General features: G+C 41.7%; 1 protein-coding gene across 2 annotated transcripts in view; it reads left to right on the top strand.

The window, feature by feature from the left end:
* Window positions 1–790: 790 nt before the first annotated feature.
* The window catches only part of LOC132400980 (inactive tyrosine-protein kinase 7-like), a 180,076-nt gene continuing 160,584 nt past the window's right edge, over window positions 791–20,282 (top strand). For both annotated transcript variants that reach the window (XM_059982637.1, XM_059982636.1), the window contains exon 1: window positions 791–1,055. In XM_059982637.1, the coding sequence (XP_059838620.1) occupies window positions 1,013–1,055 (43 nt within the window). In that variant the 5' untranslated portion in view covers window positions 791–1,012. The remainder of the gene's footprint in view (window positions 1,056–20,282) is intronic.

Raw genomic sequence — 20,282 nt, 5'->3', positions numbered from 1 at the left:
ATGTCTCTAACGCAGGGGTTCCCAATCTTTTTTATGCCATGGACCCCTACCATCCAGGTTGGGAACCCATGCTCTAACGCAAAATAAATTATCACTCTGATCGCTATCCTGGCTCACAGATAAGAAAAATAGGTGAACAATGATGGGGAGGTCTGCAGCCTATCTTCAATACCGAGATTGATGAAAAAAAAAGAGCATGATCAAGCATTCTGATGATGAGGTTAACGGATTGAAAATGGGACCAGAGTCAACTCAGTCCGTTTCTGTTGCTTTCTCGGGCTGGAAAGTGGAGCGACTGCGCTTTACTGGCCTCAAGGTAAACCGCTGCTGTTATTTCAAAGGTCCAAACTATCTGCAACCGTTATCAATTACTTCGTCGCTGGGGTTCTAACAGGACCAGCCCGAGGGGCAGGAATGACTGAGTTCCCTTTTCAGGATTCCAGTCAGGAACGGCTACTCGCGAGACAAATGAACTGATTCCTGTCATTACTTGGGATCTCGAGTGGGTGCAATGACTTTTGCATGATGGAAAACCTGCCGACAATTATTAATGTTGTATTTTGTTGAAATATTCATTAGCTCAGCAGCGTTCACCTTTCCCTCTCAGGCACACAAAGCGCTCTTTTACGGTGGGCAAGACAACTTCGCCCGACCGGAAGCGGTGGGCCCGCCCCATGGCATTTCCATTGGTTGGGGGTTCCAGACACCGCCCTCCTCGCGACGGAATGCCAGGTGGCGATTGGGCCAGGCGACGATCAAACACAGGCGGAGACGGCTGTTTCCGGTGAGCAGGTTCGGCGGTGGTAGTTTGATTTCGTCCCCCGCTCGCGCTGCCCTCGCGTGCCCCGGGCTGTCGGCTGGTCGCGCGAGCGATGCCCAGGCTGGGCCGGACGGCCGCTCACTGAAAGCGCCCCGCTCGCGGTTCCCGCTGCCACCGCCGCCTTCTTTTCCCAATCCTTCCGACGAAACCTTTCTCCCCCTCCCCTCTGCTGTGGCTTCGACGGCGAAGAGGATGTCGGCTGTGGCTGTTTGGGCCGCCGCCCTCTTGGCACAAGGTAAGCGGGGAAAACTCGACCCCCACCCCCCAAGTCAAGGCGGCCGGTACTGCGCTGATTCGTTCGGATCCTGGGGAGGGGGTCGATCCCGTTTGGGGAGGGAGAGCCTGTTAAATGATACAGCAGTAACTCGGCACCCTTGTACTTGGCGGGAGCAAATTTCTGTTGCAAGTCAAATCCGTGCTGGCATCGAAGGTGAACTTGCCGGTACGTCTCATTGGGAAACATTTTGCTCAAAGAGTGTTCGATGTTTTTTTCAGTGTAACTTATTCTGGGCAAAGATGTCAGCGGAGCTTGTGAGTTTGCAACAATGCATGTAGTGTGAACATGTGTGTTTGAGAGCCTCTGCCGTAACCCCAGTAACAATGAGGGAGGAGAAAACAGCGACCGCCTATCTTTCTATTTAGGTATTTTCAATGCAGTTTTTGTGGAAAAATCTGAAGTTGAAAGTTGTTAAAAACACTTAAAAAACGAGAGTCTGACCCGCGCGCTGTTATTACTGCAGTAATTGCACCCAGATGTTATAAATTGGGGTCTGAAAATCTAATCTTTCGGACGTGCGGCTTTGGTATTCTGATGGTGCTGTGGCAGAATTCATTTACTGTGACCTGCACTTGATTGGTTGTTAGGAGGCGCAGAATCGGGATTATTTTCTAAATTTTGTAAATTTTGCTTGGTCCGCGTGTGGGGGCAGGGGTACGGACGATTAGATCCAGTTATAAAATTGTCACACTCCGGTTCACAATAATGTTCGATTTCTTGAATCCAGTTTGAGGGTGGAGGGAAAACGAACAATTAGCATAGAGTATGTTCTGATTCCGTTTTTTTTAAGCGTTCGTTCGATATTCTATATTTCAAGTGCTCTTCCTAACTATTTAAAAGTTGAGAGTACTGTACCTGCCTTCGCCACCCCTACAGGAAGTGTGCTTGAGATTTCAGCCACCCTCTGGGTGGGAAAACGTCTTCAAATCCTCTTCAAACTTAGTACTCCTTCGACCCACGCTGTAAAATGGTAAACGGCTCTGCAAAGGTTCTCACTTCCTACTCCTATCTACGCCCCAGTTCCTGTGCTTTAAAGAAAAGATTACATGAAAGTAGTCTATCCTTACCTGACCTTTTCAACTAGCTTGACCGGATGGGCCAACTTTCAATGAATAACTAAAATTATAGTGCGGTCCATTCAGTCCATTAATTTTATTTCCTTTCTAAGTGGATTTTTTTCTTTATTTCCGCGTGTTTGAATATTATCCATTTGCTAGAAGCCATCAGGCTGAAGAAAAAGTATTATTAGTGATCTTCTCTAACGTAGGATATTCCTGTTTTCCATCTGTGGCAACAGTTTCCAAAAATGTGGCATCAATTTTGCAAAGATTTAGCCCAGAGCAGTCATCTCCAATGTGCATCTCCAGTCCTTAGCCACACTTTCCATGGCAGCTGCTTTAAATGGAACCAGATTGATCCAATCTATGTTATAGACCTTGTCATATTGTTCACTAAATGTTTCTAACATTTTTCTATTTTCATTTATTCATGAATTTGGTTTTGGATTTTGGATCAATGATTCATTATAACCTATTTCCAACTCTATAAACATATATCAACACCTTACCCACCATGTCATCTGAAGTTGATTATCTGAAGGTTACTCATGAAGCTACCATAATTTCATTCTAAACTAAGTTTATCCAAGAGGGTTCTCCCATAGCTCAAGAATGCAGCTCCCCACCACCTTGGCGACTTGGGGTGGGGTCATCCTGTGAAGCTCGTGTACCTTGAATATATTTTTAAAAAAGTCTGTATCCTACCCTAACACCAAGTTCAGTTGATCTTTCAACTCCTGCCTTTGCTGACTTGCATTGGCAAAGCAAAAGATGAGGTGCTTGAAATTCTGTAATAAGTACAAAAGAAAGGTGTATTATTACGTTAGGCAGTATTTATGGCAAGATTGAAAAGAAATGTGCTTTAGGTTGTAGAGTAAAGAGAACAAAGACAATGTCTGGGCTAGAGTAGAATGACTTCATGACACGAGTGCTGGTGATGTAATTAAGGGCAGTTACTTACATCTGGAGAAGGAGAAAAAAGGCTGTAACTGAGATGAAAAAGAAAACCCACTATTTTTGGAAATCTGAAATACCATGGTCTGAATTTTTCTGTTAAAGAAAAAATCTTCAAAGAGAAACTAAAATTTGATTTTGAGAGATCGTTGGAGGATGACAAATTATCAATAGAGTTATAAAGCATGGAAATGCTCTTTGGCCAAGTCATTAATGCAGCTTGGCTGCCTATCTGAACTAGTCCCATCTTGGCTGCATTTGGTCTATATCCTTCTAATTGTTTTGCACCTAGGAACCTGTACATGTGTCTTTTAAATGTTAAAACTGTTCCCACTTCTGCAGCTTCTTCTATCAAATCGTACCACATTCCTGTAGGTAAAAACTTGCCCCTCATGTTCCCTTCAAATCTTTCCCACCTTAAAGGTGTGCCCTTTAGTTGTAGACTTTCAGTGTCCCTCATGATTTGATAAACCTCTATAAGGTCACACCTGAAAGTTTGCCAAAACACCTCCATCACCCTGTTTAACTGTGGTGCTGCTTTCAGGGAAATGTGCAGTAAGTAATGTAATGCCACTGATAAATGGGGGAAGGAAAAATGGAATTTTTTGGCCTATTAGCCCAGCATCAATAATGAAAAGAGAAAATACTGGAAATTAATCAATAGATAAAGTAGCATCTATATAAAGGGAAACAGACTGGAGTTCTGATAAAGGATTTTGTGATTCACACTGAGTCATTGGGAAAACATTGGATTACATTCATAAAAAGGTGGTAGTAGGACAGTTAAAATTGTAAACCTATCAAATAGTCAATGTGGATTTATCAAAGAAAAATGGGACAAAGTAGAGATGTACACTGTGTGTTAGTTGACACACTTTGGGAACAGTACATTTTGGCCCAATTAAGTTACTGCCCCAATTAGCTGAAGTTTCATGGAAATAGTTAAAAAGGTATAAAAAAGACAAATGACTAAGTAAAAAAAAATTATGATTTGAATGAAATACAGAACAAATTAGAACACTCCCAATACTACTATGCTATTATAAAACTGTATTAGTTCCTAATATATATTAACAATGGAATTCATCCAGGGTATGCTGGCGTGTGCTTTTGATTGTCTGTAAATGAACAAAATCAGCACAGACACCGAGTGCTGATAATGGACAGCCTGCATACAGTGCTGTCAACAATTGTATCCTCCAACTCTTCATTTCCATTGTAAGGTTCAAGATGATTATCAATACCTTCAAATTTTTGGTAGTTCCTAACTTGATTTCGCTGCTGTTTCTGGCATCTGCAAGCCTGAATGCTTGAAACCGCGGAGAGCAAAATGGTTCTGAATTGTCTTACTGCTTATTTCTCACCAACTATCAGTGACAAAATCACTGCTTTTTGAACACATTCATGCAATGGATGCTATTGAAAAGCTGTTTGCTGTAAGCACATTTTAGTGTCTAATGGGCACAATAGTGCACACACCTGATGCTAGTTCAAAATTGTTTGGCAATAGCCTCCTGTCCCAATTAAGTGGAATATTGACCCAAATAAATGAAGGGAACCCCGAGTATTTTCTAGATTAGTTTTTATTCTTTAAGAGTTGCTCAAATAACCAGAATCTGCTGTAATTGGATTTCCACAAAGCATTCATTAAGTTGCAATCTTACAAAAAAATTTAAAAAATGGGAGGTTTAAATAATATATCAGCACAGTTAAGTGACTAATTAACAAAAAAAAGTTTGGATAAATAGGTTTTGTTTGATTTGCCATCAGTAAGTAGTGTGGTCTCAATGATTGAAGTGTGTCGGCCCGAATTATCATCTGTACTCTTTTTCATAGATCCTGCCTGGCCTGTTGAGCTCCTACAGCATTTTGTTTGTGTTGCTTGGGTTTCCAGCATGTGCAGATTTTTTTTCTTGTTTGTGGTTGGGTCTCAATGATTGTTACTGTATAGCCTTTAAGTAATTTGCCATCTGCTAATTACTTGGTTGAAAGGACTGGCTGTACTATGATTAAAATGTGCTGATGATAAAATTGAATTGGCAATTGTGAACGTAACTCAGTCCATCACACAAACCAGCCTCCCCTCCATGGACTTTGTCTACAATTATTGCTATTTGGGAAAGCAGCCAACAAAGACCCCTTGGTACATGTGACTATAATAAACCAATACTCAAAACAAACTGAGGAGGTGACAACTCCCAAAGAAATATAAATAGATTACATCTGCCAACTTCTTTCAAACTCATTTAATGTAGAAAAAACCTATAGTGACTTTAAATAGAGGGAGATCTGGGGGGTTTTGCTGCATGTCAGCTAAAACACTGACAAAGTTCTATAGCTGCACAGTGGAGAGTATTCTAACTGATTGTGTCATTGCCTGGTGTTGAAATACCAATGCCCAGGGCAGAAAATACTTCAGAAATTGCTTGATACAGCTCAGATTAGCAAGACCACTGAGTACCAGGAGAGCTGCTACAAGAAAGCAGCATCAACTGTCAAAGGTCTATGCCCTCTTCTAGCTATTACTACAGGGCAGGAGGTACAAAATCCTTTGGTCCTGGTCATCCTGTTTTGGAACAGTTATCAGAGTCCTGACCTGGCGTGGCTAACTTCATTCACCACAACTCTGAACTTATTCAATAACCTACAATTTTCAAGGACTCTTAACTCATGTTCTCAGTATTATTTTTATTTACACAGTTTGTCTTTTACACATTGGCTGTTTGTCAATCCTTTTTTATAAAATTCTATTGTATTTTTTGTAAATGCCTCCCAAGAAAATTAATCTCAAGGTAATGTGTATATGTATTTTAATAATAAACTTGCTTTGAACTTTGAAAGGAGAGTCACAGCTTCGGGAAAAGGAAAGTAGAAAGGGAGAATCATCAAGTGAGCAATGCAGTGAGACTTAAAAGATTAATTGATGTGGGTCTCCAGGTGGGGAAAATTAAGAAATATTAAAAAATGAAAGGAAGGCAGTGGATTCCAGTTAGTTGGGTCATTGATTAATTGGGACAACTCTTAAAGAACAAAAACTAATGGAGGAACCATGATTTGCTTTGCTTCACAATGCTTAATTGGAACAGCTGGCTGTTGTCAGACAATGTCTAACTATCATCAGATGTGTGCACTTGCGTGGCCATTAGGCACTGTGCCATGCTAACAGCGAACAGTTTTTAGATAGTGCCAGTTGTGTGTGTTTGTGTTCAAAAAGTAGTGATTTATGTTACTGATATTTGGTGTGAAATAAATAAGTGGTAGGACCATTCAGAAATGAAATTGGAGGTATTGACAATCATCTTGAATGTAATAATGAAAATGAAGATTTGGGAGAGGCTGTTGTCGGTGTCGAAGGCAGCTCATTATCTAGACGAGGTGTCTGCTCTGATTTTGTTCATTTAGTCAGTCAAAAGAACTCTGCAGCAAACTGGATGAATTCCTCAAACTATTAGGAACTAATACAGTTTTATAGCGCTGTAGTAGTATTGGTCTGTATTTCATTTAAACAATATTTTGTTACTAATTAAAATGGTAATTTTGGTAATTTTATACTTTTTTATGTATTTCTATGAAACTTCAGCTAATTGGGGCTGTAATTGAAATTGGGCCAAAATGTACTGTCCCAATATGTCTCAATTAACTGGAATCCACTGTATTTTGTTGTATAGAGGATGTAGAAAACCATCTTTGTAATAAAAAAAAAATCCCAAGATCTATAGTGAATAATGAACTTGGAAGAAATTAATGCTTGTTTTAAAGGAAAAAATATAATGGAGAAAAAAATTGTGAACTGAAAAACATTTAAATTCTCTGTTTCTTGTAGTCCTGGATTAATACAGGATGCAACAGCCAAGTGTACTCAGCAAGTCTATGAAATGGTGCTGCAGTAATGACAGCTTTTGTTTGGAGCTATGTCGAATGTTTCTCCTCTGAACCCTATTGCAAAATATAGTTTCTTTGTTCACAAGTTGTGTGTGGTTAAAGTACAGCTACTCTGTAGCTGGCCACCAGAGACTTAAAATTTATATCTTAATGTGGGAACTGGATTATGGTTTCAGTTCATTTAGAAATTGCCCTTGAGTGTATTCAGTGGGTTGCTCACGGATGAAAATGGCTCTGGGGACTTTCAGAAGAATTGGATCTTGTATTTTGGAGCTTAGTATGATGGTTGCTGCTTGCTCACATGTCTGCTGAAGGAATAGTGCTCTACTCTCTCTACACCTAAGACTGTGTGTCTAGGCACATCTCAAATACCGTTTATAAATTTTGCTGATGACGCAATTATTGTTGACAAAACTTCAGATGGTGATAAGGAGATATACAGGAGTAAGGAAGATTAGCTAGTTGAGTGGTGTCGCAGTAACAGCCTTGCACTCAATGTCAGTAAGACCAAGGAATTGACTGTGGACTTCAGGAAGGGGAAGTCGAGAGAATACACCAGTCTTCATTGAGGGATCAGCACTGGAAAGGGTGAGCAGTGTTAATTTCCTGGGTGTCAACATCTCTGAAGATCTCTCCTGGGCCCAACATATTGATGTAATTACCAATGAGGCATAATAGTGGGTATTAGGAGTTTGAGGAGACTTGGTATGTCACCAAAGACTTTCAAATTTCTATAGATGTACCTTGGAGAGCCTTCTAACTGGTATGGAAAGGCCACCGCACAGGATTGGAAAAAGTTGCAGAAAGTTGTTAAACTCAGCCAATTCTATCAAAGGAACCAACCTTCCCTGCATTGAAGACATCTTCAAAAGGCATTGCCTCAAAAAGACAGCATCCATCATTAAGGACCACCATCACCCAGGGCATGCCCCCTTCTCATTGCTACCATCAAGAAGGAGGTACAGGAGCCTGAAGACACACATTCATGGTTTTAGGAACAGCTTCTCCACTACCATCAGATTTCTGAATGGACATTGAACCTATGTATACTACCTCACTTTTCCCCTCTTTTTTTGCTATTTCTTTGCACTAATTTAATATTCATATACTAATTTTAGTTCTTTATTATGTATTGCACTGTATTGCTACTCTAAAATAACAAATTTCACAACATGTATCAACGGTATTAAACCTGATACTGAAAATTACATCCAACTCACTTCCAGAATTTCAGTAAATTGGTGACCCTGGATTAGAGATGCTGTATCATGGGTACTTCGGCTCAAGGATTAAAAACATTACCAAGTCAATAATGGGGTTTGCACATGGGTTAGAGTTGGAGCAAAGACGCCAGAGGATTATGAAGATGGAATATGTTAAATTGGTAGAGGCAATGCCCTGGAGGGATTTGAACACAAGGATGAATTTTAGAATGGAGCTATGATGGGTGACTGTGGGAGCTGATTTTTTTTTTTGGCTGTGCAAGTTCATGGATGACTGGCAGGATTGCGTTTGGGAGCTGCTGAACTAAGGTGGTTGTTTCATTATACAGTAGTGGGGGTTGGTAGTCTTGGAGTGTTGTATTTACAAACACATCACAGGATAGATGTAATTCGAGATGGTGTTTGTTTTAGTCTTGAGCGGCTGCAGTGCAATTTAAAATAGAAGGTTTTAGACTCCTGCACTGTGGGTGATTTAAAAAATATATACAGTATAAAACCCTTTTGTCAGGAAATGTAATCTTTACTTTATGTGGGTCTTTCAATTTCATGCCTTTAAAGTTTAAACCTTCCCCTATCTATCTCCATTCCAAAGGATATCACTCTAGCCCACATCTTTGCTACATATCATGAAAAGCAAGCGACAGGAGACTGATCCCTTCAATACTTGACCATAGGCAACTTTCATTTAATCATTGCTGTTTTGTGTTTTTGGTGACTGAGGTGAGTTTTGGCTTCTCTATATGACAACTTGCGGAGTGGTGTAGTGTTCAATGTCAGTAAGATGAAAGAGCTGATTGTAGACTTCAGGAAGGGTAAGATGAACATATCAGTTCTCATAGAGGGATCAGAAGTGGAGAGAGTTAGCAGTTTCAGGTTCCTGGATATCAGGAACTCTGAGGACCTAACCTGGTCCCAACATATCGATGCAGTTGTAAGGAGGCAAGACAGCAACTTTATTTCATCAGGAGTTTGAAGAGATTTGGTATGTCAACAAATACATTCAAAACCTTCTATAGATGTATTGTGGGGAGCATTCTGACAGGCTGCATCACTGTCTGTATGGAGGGGGTTGGCTACTGCACAGGACTGAAAGAAATTGCAGAGGGATGTAAATTTAGTCAGCTCCATCTTGGGTACTAGCCTGCAAAGTACTCAGGACATCTTTAAGGAGCGGTGTCTCAGAAATGCAGCGTCCATTATTAAGGACCTCCAGCACTCAGGATGTGCCCTTTTCTCACTGTTACCATCAGGTAGGAAGTGCAGAAGCCTGAAAACACACACTCAGCGATTCAGGAACAGCTTCTTCCCCTCTCCATTCGATTCCTAAATGGACATTGAGCCCTCGAACACTACTTTTTAAATATTATTTCTGTTTTCGTACAATTTTAATCTATTCAATACATATACTGTTATTTATTATTCTTTTATTTTGTATTTTCTTCTATATTATGTATTGCATGAACTGCTGCTGCTAAGTTAACAAATTTCATGTCACATGCTGGTGATAATAAACCTGATTCTGACCAGTGTGTCCATGTAATTACCAGCAGAGGTCAGTGGATAGAAATTAGAAGCTGTGATAAACTATTTTCCATCCTGATTTCTAGAATGAGTGCTGATGTCAGTTATGCCCCAGCTGCTCTAGAGCATTTAACTGTTAAAGTCGAAATTGAAAGATGAGCAATTTAAGGTTTGATCAGGAAGAGCAAATTGTAAGAAATGTTCATTTTTGTTTTGAACTGTAAGTTTCAAATACAGGTAGGCAGTTCTATCATCTATTTCAGTATAATTGGGACTTGTGGACCATTTGAATTTGTGCCAGTGCTTTCAAGAATCAAACCTGTCAATTGCGTTTCCTTGAACAATTGGCTTCTGTTTTTGAAGATGTTGACTGTACTCTACTTGATGCAGTCCATTCCAAATCCCAACCACCTGTTATGTAAGGAGTATTTTCCATGTTATTCTTCTCCCCTGTATCTTTGCCATCTGGTTATTGGCCCTTCTGTTGCAAGCAAAATCTATTTGTACAACTATCCACTATTTTTAACAATTATATTCAATCTTCTGTAAGCTTCAGAGGTTCTGCAGTCTATCTACTGTGATTCCTGAAGCAATTCCAGTGAATCCTTTGCTCATCTTGAATCCTTTTAGTCTTTTAAGAGTGTTCCCAGAACTGTGATCCATTCCATGTAGTTTTAAAATAATATTATAAATACAGCAAAATCTTACTTTTATGGTTTTAGGGGAAATTTAGGAAAGGAGTAAATCCCATATCCTTTAACTGTGTCCTTTTTATTGGTCTCTCTCTCTCCCCTCTTGAAATCTATTCTAGTTTTCTCACTGTTCACTGCACTCAACTTTGTGTTGCCTGCAGACTTCAGTATTATCCCCTGTAGCTGAAGTCTGTTTTTAAAATGGATTTCTAAATTGCATCCAGGTACTCAAGTTTGGGGTGTGCTTCCCTGTGTGGGAGAGCAAACAGTCATGATGATGGTTTTCAACTTCGTGTTTTTTTTCACTTTGTGGACTTCATTTATGTTAACAAACCTATTGTGGCATCTTATCCACTATTTTTCTGAAGTTTATGTAAGCTCATGAGATAGATACTCATTTATCCTTGGTATACTGCTGCAAATTTTGAGTTGGGTCAGCCACATATTCTTCGGCTTCAACAAAATCCTGCTTGTCTTTCTTTTAAGTCAAGTGCTGAAAGCTTTAAGAAAAAGGGAAAATTAATTTTCCCCTACTTGTAATTGCTCCCACTACCCTTTGAACATTTGTTCAAATGTCTGACCTCAGTTTGTGACTTCAAAATTTTTAGTTTTGACCAGCTGTTGAGCCTCAGGGATTGAAGATGTGTTCCACTTGGAATCTATTCCTTCATGTAATGAGGATGAAAATTATTGTTCTAACATATGGAATTTTTACCTCTTCATTAGCAAACTGTTGATGAATGTTAACATTTTAAGCATGAGTAATTTTATGAATTTTATCAATTTATCCTTTAGTTCAAGAAGGGAAAATCGGGATAATACCCATTTAAAATAGACTGGCAAGTTTTGTGTCAGTAGTGGGGAAGCTTTTGGAGGGGTTCTTAAGGATAGTATCTTTGAGCATTTGGAACAGCAAGGCCTAATTAGGGACAGCGGTCATGGCTTTCTGTAGGCAAGTTATGCCTTACGAATTTAGTTGAGCTTTTGTGGAGGTGATGAAGGTAAAACAATGGATGTTGTCTGCATGGATTTGACAAGGTTCAATATTCGCTTCTCCAAGCAAATAAGATGCATATGATCTATAGTAACTTGGCTGTTGGAGCCAGAATTGGCTTGTCTGTGGAAGATGAGTGTTGCATTTTGGGATTTCAAATATAGAGACTGTACACACTTAATGGCAGGGCCCTGAATTGATGGCTTTGTGGCGAGTTTTAGGGACAATACAAAGATAGTCAGAGGAGCAGGGAGTCTGCTGAAGGACTTGGACATATTGGGAGAGTGAGCAAAGAGGTGACTGATGGAATATAATGTGGGGAAGTGTATAGTTATGAACTTTGGTACACGGAATAAGGGTGTAGACTCTTCCTAAACATGGAGAAAATTCAAAAATCCGAGCAAGGGGATTTGGGAGTCCTCATGCAGGATTCCTTAAAGGTTGAGTCAGTAATAAAGTAATAAATATGATGTTAGCATCCATTTCAAGAGGATTAGGATAGAAAAGTAAGGATATGATGCTGAGGCTTTGTATGGCATTGGTCAGCCTGCACTTGGAGTATGTGAGCAGTTTTGGGCCCCTTATCTATTAAAGGATTTGTTGGTATGAGAGAGAGTCCAAAGGTGGTTCACAAGAATGATCGGATTTATGTATGAGGAGGCCTTGATGGTGGACTTTGAAAGGAGAGAATAGGACTAGATGCTGTAGCCTCAGAATAGAAGAATGAGGGAGGAATTTGTTTAGCCGGAGGTTGGTGACTGTTGAATTCATTGCCACAGTTGACTATGGAGGCCAGGTCATTTGGTATATTTAAAGTGGAGGTTGATAGGTTCTTGATTAGTCAGGGTGTCAAAGGTTGTGTGAAGAAGGCAGTAGAATGGGTGGAAATAGGGTGAAACATCTGAAGTGTCTGCAATTATATGAAAATAGAGGCTTTGCTGACCAGCTTTGGGGATTCTGGGTTTCAAGGCTTTGTAGGCAGCTGAAATTTTGAATGTTCTGAAATAAACGAAGGAATAAATGACCTTGGTTTTTAAAAAAAACACCACTGTGATGCTGTGTCTGACTGGATTACTTCTTGTGCCAAACCCATTTCCTGGTGGATTGCAAAGTAAACTTGTTTTAATTCTGTTTGTGAATAAAGCATTAGTATTGATGATGAAATAATTTGCTTATCTCCAAATTTGGGCTTGACTTGCAGTATGTCCATTAAGTGACAGGGTCCCATAAACATATCCTTCTAAAATCTTGGCTTCATGGAACATCTTAGTGCAGTAGCTTAGTGAATTTGTGTGTAGGCATTGCAAGTCAACTCATGATTTCATTGTTATTTTGACTTGCTTGCTCTTGCAGAAATTAACTAATTTTGTTGTTTGCTAATAAGACAGTAAGAGCAGACTTGGGCCACTTGTCCCATCGAGATGGCTTCATATTCCATCATGGCTGATTTGTTATCCTTCTCAACCCCATTCTTTTGCTTTCTCCCTGTAACATTGGACACCCTTACTCATAAATAACCTAGCAATCTCTGCTTTGTACGTACCCAGTGTCTTGGATTCCACAGTCATCTGTGGCAGTGGATTCCACAGATTTGCAACCCTTTGTGGAAATTCCTCCTTACCTGTTTTAAAGGACGTCCTTGTATTCTGAGGCTGTGTCCTCTGGTCTTAGCCTACCCCACAATAGGAATCATTGCTTCCCATGCACTCTATCTAGACCTTTCACTATTCAATAAGTTTTGATGAAATTCCCCCCCAACACCCCCATCACTGTTCTTCTATACTGCTGCAAGTTTAGGCGCAGAGCCATTAAATGCTTTTCATGTGTTAACATTTTAATTCCTGGGATAATTCTTGTGAATCTTTTCTGGACCCTCTGCAGTGCTGGCTCATTTTGTAATTGTGATGTGATCAATGCCAGATAAAGTCTCCACATCACATCCTTGCTCTTGTATTCGAGTCCTCATGAAATGAATGCTGACATTTGTAATGCCCTGGTTCATATTTTTACTGTTATGCTGTATGTATTTCATTCTGGCAGTTCTGTAAGAGCAGTCTGTTCTGTTTTCATGCTTGTTTGGGTTACTGTTGAAGATGAGAAATGTGTACCATCCAGTTAGGATGGTCGGATTAAGGGGAGGTTTCTCTGGTGAGGGACACTGAGGTTGGGCTCGGGGGTTTTTGTTCAAGAGGAGATGGAGAGAAGACACTGGGGAGAACTGTTCGTAGCATACAATTGGTGGGAGACCCATTTGTTCCAGATGAATTGCGAGTGACATACAGAAGGTGGTGTGTGCTTTCACATTGACCAAGGGCCTGGTCTGTGAGTGACAGAAGTTCTAGGTGAGCTCCAACTTCTGCACATTTGACTGTTTAGTTAGAATCTGCTCTTTTTGTTCTTTACTAACCCTTTAGTTAAGATTCATAAATATAATTCCTTTAATTGTGTGCAGTGTACTGTCTGTTATTTCGTGGCATTAATTTGTAAAAGGGTAGCAAATGTCACAGCATCCATACAAACTGGGATTTGGGGTGGGATTGAGCACGCCTCAATCTCACGAGTGCGGTGAGGCTGGAGGTTCTCTTCCCTAGACTTGCACAGCCAAGGAAACCAGGGTGTTACACATTGCATTTGACTTTCTTACCACTGACTCAACCTGCAAGTTAACCTTTAGGGTATCCTGCGTAAGGACTCTTGAGTCTTTTAGCATTTATGATTTCTCACCATTTAGAAAATAATCCATGTCTTTTATTCTTCTACCAAAGTGCATGACCATACACTTCCCTACACTATATTCCATCTGCTTCTTTGCCCATTTTCCTAATCTCAGTCCTTCTACAGATTCCCTGCTTCCTCAACACTATCTATTGTGCCTGTCTTTGTATGGTTTGCAAATTTGACCACAAAACCATCAATTCCATCATCCAAATTGGCATGTATTGTGAAAAGAAACGACCTCAACACCACCCCCTGAGGAACTTTACTAGTCACTGGCAGCCATCTAGAAAAGGCCCCCTTTATTCACACTCTTTGCCTCCTGCCAGTTAGATAATCTTCCATCCATGCTAGTATCTTTCCTGTAATATCAGGATGAGTTTAAAGGGAGACGGCTATTTCTTCAGCGGTTTGATCGGAGCACGACTGCGCAAGCACGTGGACATCAGCCAGTGAGAAGAGTTTAAAAGAGCACACCTTATAGAGTGGGCATCAGAGTAGAGGGAGACAGAGTAGGAAGGCTTTGGCTCAACGGGGCTTGGGCATTAACAGGTTGAGGAGAGGTAAGCTGCCTGAGTAGAATACAGACAGGAAGTATGTGTGTGAGGCTGGTTTTCTGTACTGGGTGTCAGACGTGGGATGTCCCGGAGACTCCCAGCCTCCTGGACAGCCACATTTGTGGCAAGTGTGTCGAGCTGCAGCTCCTTGGGGAACGTGTTGGGGAACTGGGGTTGCAACTTGATGACCTTCGTCTGGTCAGGGAGAGTGAGGAGGTGATAGGAGCGATAGGCAGGTAGTCACACCAGGGCCTGGGGAGACAGATAAGTGGGTAACAGTCCGGAGAGGGAAGGGCAGAATTCAGAGGCCAGAGAACACTCCTGTGGCTGTACCCCTTGACAATAACTACTCCTGCTTAAGTACTGTTGGGGGGGGAGTGGCCTGCCTGAGGGAAGCAACAGTGGCTGTGCCTCTGGCACAGAGGCTCAGAAGGGAAGGGAAAGGAAGTGGATGGCAGCAGTGATAAGGAACACTATAGTTAGGGGGTCAGACAGGTGCAGGAAAGAAGCATGGATGGTAGTTTGCCTCCCAGGTTCCAGGGTCCGGGATTTTTCTGAGCGCGTCCAAATTATCCTGAAGTGGGAAGGAAAACAACCAGAGGTCATGGTACATATTGACATCAATGACATGGGCAGGAAAAGGGAGGAGGTCCTGAAAGCAGACTACAGGGAGTTAGGAAGGAAATTGAGAAGCATGACTGCAAAGGTAGTAATCTTGGGATTACTGCCTGTGCCACGTGACAGTGAGTATAGGAATAGAGTGAAATGGAGAATAAATGCATGGCTGAGGGATTGGAGCAGGGGGCAGGGATTCAGATTTCTGGATCATTTGGGGCAGGAGTGACCTGTACAAAAAGGATGGGTTGCACACAAAACCTAGGGAGACCAATATCCTGGTGGGGAGCTTTGCAAAGGCTATTGGGGTGAGTTTAAACTAGGATTGCTGGGGAGTGGGAATCAAACAGAAGAGACGGAGGAAGAGGCGGTTGGCTCACCAATAGAGTGAGCTTGGGGACAGTGCGAGAGGGAGGATAGACAGGTGATAGTGAAGGGATGAGCTCAGAGTGATGGTTTGAGATGTCTATTTTAATGTAAGGAATAGTATGAACAAAGCGGATGAGCTTAGAGCGTGGATCAGTACTTGGAGCTATGATGTTGTGGCCATTACAGAGACTTGGATGGCTCAGGCAGGAATGGTTTCTTCGAGTGCCAGGCTTTAGATGTTTCAGAAAGGACAGGGAGGGAGGCAAAAGAGGTAGGGGTATGGCACTGTTGATCAGAGATAGTGTCACAGCTGCAGGAAAGGAGGAAGTCATGGAGGGATTGTCTGCAGAGTCTCTGTGGATGGAGGTTAGGAACAGGAAAGGGTCAATAACTTTACTGGGTGTTTTTTATAGACCACCCACTAGTAACAGGGATATCGAGGAGCAGATAGGGAAACAGATTCTGGGAGGGTGTAATAATAGGATTGTCATGGTGGGAGATTTTAATTTCCCAAATATCGATTGGCATCTCCCTAGAGCAAGGGGTTTAGATGGGGTGGAATTTGTTAGGTGTGTTCAAGAAGGTTTCTTGACACAATATGTAGATAAGCTTACAAGAGGAGGGGCTCTACTTGATCTGGTATTGGGAAATGAACCTGATCAGGTGTCAGGTCTCTCAGTGGGAGAGCATTTTGGAGATAGTGATCACAATTCTATCTCCTTTACCATAGCATTGGAGAAGGATAGGGACAGACAAGTTAGGAAAATGTTTAATTGGAGTGAGGAGAAATATGAAACTATTAGGCAGGAACTTGGAAGCATAAATTGGGAACAGATGTTCTCAGGGAAACATATGGCCGAAATGTGGCAAATGTTCAGGAGATATTCGCGTGGTGTTCTGCATAGGTGCATTCCAGTGAGACAGGGATAGGATGGTAGGGTACAGAAACCGTGGCGTACAGTGGCTGTTGTAAATCTAGTCGAGAAGTAACGAAGAGCTTAGGACAGGTTCGAAAAGCTAGATAATGATGGAGAGCTAGAAGATTATAAGGCTAGCATGAAGGAGCACAAGAAAGAAATTAGGAAAGCCAGAAGGGGCCATGAGAAGGCCTTGGCGGACAGGATTAAGGAAAATCCCAAGGCATTCTACAAGTAAGTGAAGAGCAAGAGGATAAGACATGAGAGAATAGGATCAATCAACTGTGACAGTGGAAAAGTGTGTATGGAGCCGGAGGAGATAGCAGAGGTACTTAGTGAATACTGAAGCAAAGTACTCACTATGGAAAAGGATCTTGGCGATTGTAGGGATGACTTAACAGCGGACTGAAAAGCTTGAGCATGTAGATATTAAGAAACAATGTGCAGGGGCTTTTGGAAAGCATCAAGTTGGATCAGTCACCGGGACTGGGTGAGATGTACCCCAGGCTACTGTGGGAGGTGAGGGAGGAGATTGCTGAGCCTCTGGCGATGATCTTTGCATAATCAATAGGGACGGGAGAGGTTCCGGAGGATTGGAGGGTTGTGGATGTTCCATTATTCAATAAAGGGAGTAGAGATAGCCCAGGAAATTATAGACCAGTGAGTCTTGCTTCAGTGGTTGGCAAGTTGATGGAGAAGATCCTGAGAAGCAGAATTGGAGAGGCATAATATGATTAGGAATAGTCTGCGTGTCTTTGTAAAAGGCAGGGCATGCCTTACGATCCTGATTGAATTTTTTGAGGATGTGACTAAATACATTGATGGTAGAGCAGTATATATAGTGTAAATGGATTTCAGCAAGGCATTTGACAAGGTACCAATGCAAGGCTTATTGAGAAAGTAAGGAGGCATGGGATCCAAGGAGACATTGCTTTGTGGATCCAGAACTGGCTTGCCCACAGAAGGCAAAGAGTGGTTGTAGACGGGTCATATCCTGCATGGAGTGGAGTGCCTCAGGGATCTGTTCTGGGACCCCTACTCTTTGTGATTTTTTTATAAATGACCTGGATGAAGAAGTGAAGGGATGGGTTAGTAAATTTGTTGATGACACTAATGTTGGAGGTGTTGTGGATAGTGCGGAGGACTGTCAGAGGTTACAGCGGGCCATCAATAGGATGCAAATCTGGGCTGAGCAGTGGCATCTGGAGTTCAACCCAGATAAGTATGAGGTGGTTAATTTTGGTAGGTCAAATATGATGACAAGATAGTATTAATGGTAAGACTCTTGGCAGTGTGGAGGATCGGAGGGATCTTGAGGTCTGAGTCCATAGGACACTCAAAGCTACTGCGCAGGTTGACTCTGTGGTTAAGAAGGCATATGGTGTAATGACCTTCATCAACCATGGGAGTGAATTTAAGAGCTGAAAGGTAATGTTAATAAAGCATATGATGCAATGGCATTCATCAATTGTGGGATTGAGTTTAGGAGCCAGGAGGTAATGTTACAGCTACATAGGACCCTGGTCAGACCCCACTTGGAGTACTGTGCTCAGTTCTGGTCACCTCACTACAGGAAGATGCAGAGGAGATTTTCAAGGACGTTGTTTGGATTGGGGAGCATGCCTTATGAGAATAGGTTGAGTGAACTCGGCCTTTTTTCCTTGGAGTGATGGAGGATGAGAGGTGACCTGATAGAGGTGTACAAGATGATGAGAGGCATTGATTGTGTGGATAGTCAGAGGCTTTTTCCCAGGGCTGAAATGGCTAGCATGGGAGGGCACAGTTTTAAAGTGCTTGGAAGTAAGCACAGTGGAGATGTTGGGGTAAGTTTTTTTATGTAAAGAGTCGTGAGTGCGTGGAATGGGCTGCTGGTGACGGTAGTGGAACGGATACGATAGGGTCTTTTAAGAAACTCCTGGACAGGTATATGGAGCTCAGAAAAATATAGGGCTATGGGTAACCCTAGGTAATTTCTCAGTTAAGGACATATTCAGCACTGCTTTTTGGGCCGAAGGGCCTGTATTGTGGTGTAGGGTTTCCATGTTTCTTTCATGAGTTCTTATCTTGTTAAGCATTCTCACGTGTGGCACCGTGTCAACATCCACGGACTCTCTTGCCTGTTCTTTCGTCGAAGAATTTCAACAGGTTTGTCAGGAAAGATTTCCCCTCAAGGAAACAATGCTTATTTTATCATGTGCCTCCAAATAGACTGAAACCTCATCCTTAATAATGGACTCCAACATTTTTCCAACCACTGAGGTCAGACCAACTGGCCTATATTTGCAATTTTCCCGTTGTCTGGTACCATGCCAGAATCTGTTGCTGCTTGAAGGATCGTTACTAATTCCTCTACAATCTCTTCAGCACCTTTAGCGTACCCTTCCATCAACTTTGGCCCAGCTTCTCTCTCGCGTGTCTATAATTGCCTTTATAGACAATAGGTGCAGGAGTAGGCCATTCGGCCCTTTGAGCCAGCACCGCCATTCAATGTGATCATGGCTGATCAGCCACAATCAGTATCCCATTCTTGCCTTCTCCCCATATCCCTTGACTCTGCTATCTTTAAGAGCTCTATCTTTCTTGAAAGCATCCAGAGATTTGGCCTCCACTGCCTTCTGAGGCAGAGCATTCCATAGATCCACAATTCTCTGGGTGAAAAAGTTTTTCCTCAACTCTGTTCTAAATGGCCAACCTCTTATTCTTAAACTGTGGTCTCTGGTTCTGGACTTCCCCAACATCGGGAACATGTTTCTGGCCTCTAGTGTCTCCAATCCCTTAATAATCTTTTATGTTTCAATCAGATCCCCGCTCAACCTTCTAAATTCCAGTAGATACAAGCCCAGTTGCTCCAGTCTTCCAACATATGACAGTCCTGCCATCCCAGGAATCAACCTCGTGAACCTACGCTGCACTCCCTCAATAGCAAGAATGTCCTTCCTCAAATTTGGAGACCAAAACTGAACACAATACTCCCAAGTATTGGAGTACTCCAATGTAATACTGTTACATCTGAGTTTATCTTCTCCCTCTCAAACTTCTGGGTGAGTTTTATCATATTATGATCACTACCTCCCAAGGTTACCTTATTTTTATAATCAAATCTAGTTCATTGTCTAACACCAATATTGTCTTTACCCTAGTGGGCTCAACCACAAGCTGTTCTAAAAAACCATCTCATAGGCATTCTACAAATTCCCTCTCTTGGGATCCAGCACGACCAGATTTTCCCAATCTACCTGCATCTTGAAATCCCCCATGACTATTATAATGTTTCCCCTACTTTCCATTTCTATTCAGGTGCCTGGAAACCTGCCTGTTCTTTCAATGCAAATTGTACCCTTGGATGTTGAGCTCCCAACTATGATCTTCTTTCAGCTGTGACTCAGTAATGCTCACACCGTCATACCTGTTAACTGTGCTACAAAATCATCTACATTATTGGATACTGTTTGCATGCAAGTATAATACCTTCAGTCCTGTATTCATCACCCTCTTTGATTTTGCCTCCATGTTACACTTCACCACATTCCACTGACTGCAATTTTGCCCTAGGATCTGCCTGTCCTTCCCCAGAGTCTCACAATAAAAATAAAAGCATCTCCGAAATGAACAAAAAGAATGTTTAAAAAAGAATCCCTTGTGCCTTTAATTTCTTTACTTGTCCATTTCTCCATTATCAAATGTTGGA

Source organism: Hypanus sabinus, chromosome 10 (assembly GCF_030144855.1).
Source record: "Hypanus sabinus isolate sHypSab1 chromosome 10, sHypSab1.hap1, whole genome shotgun sequence".
In the NCBI taxonomy this organism is placed as follows: Eukaryota; Metazoa; Chordata; class Chondrichthyes; order Myliobatiformes; family Dasyatidae; genus Hypanus; species Hypanus sabinus.
Note: the sequence above shows the minus strand (reverse complement) of the source record. Positions and strands in the feature narration are given on the sequence as shown.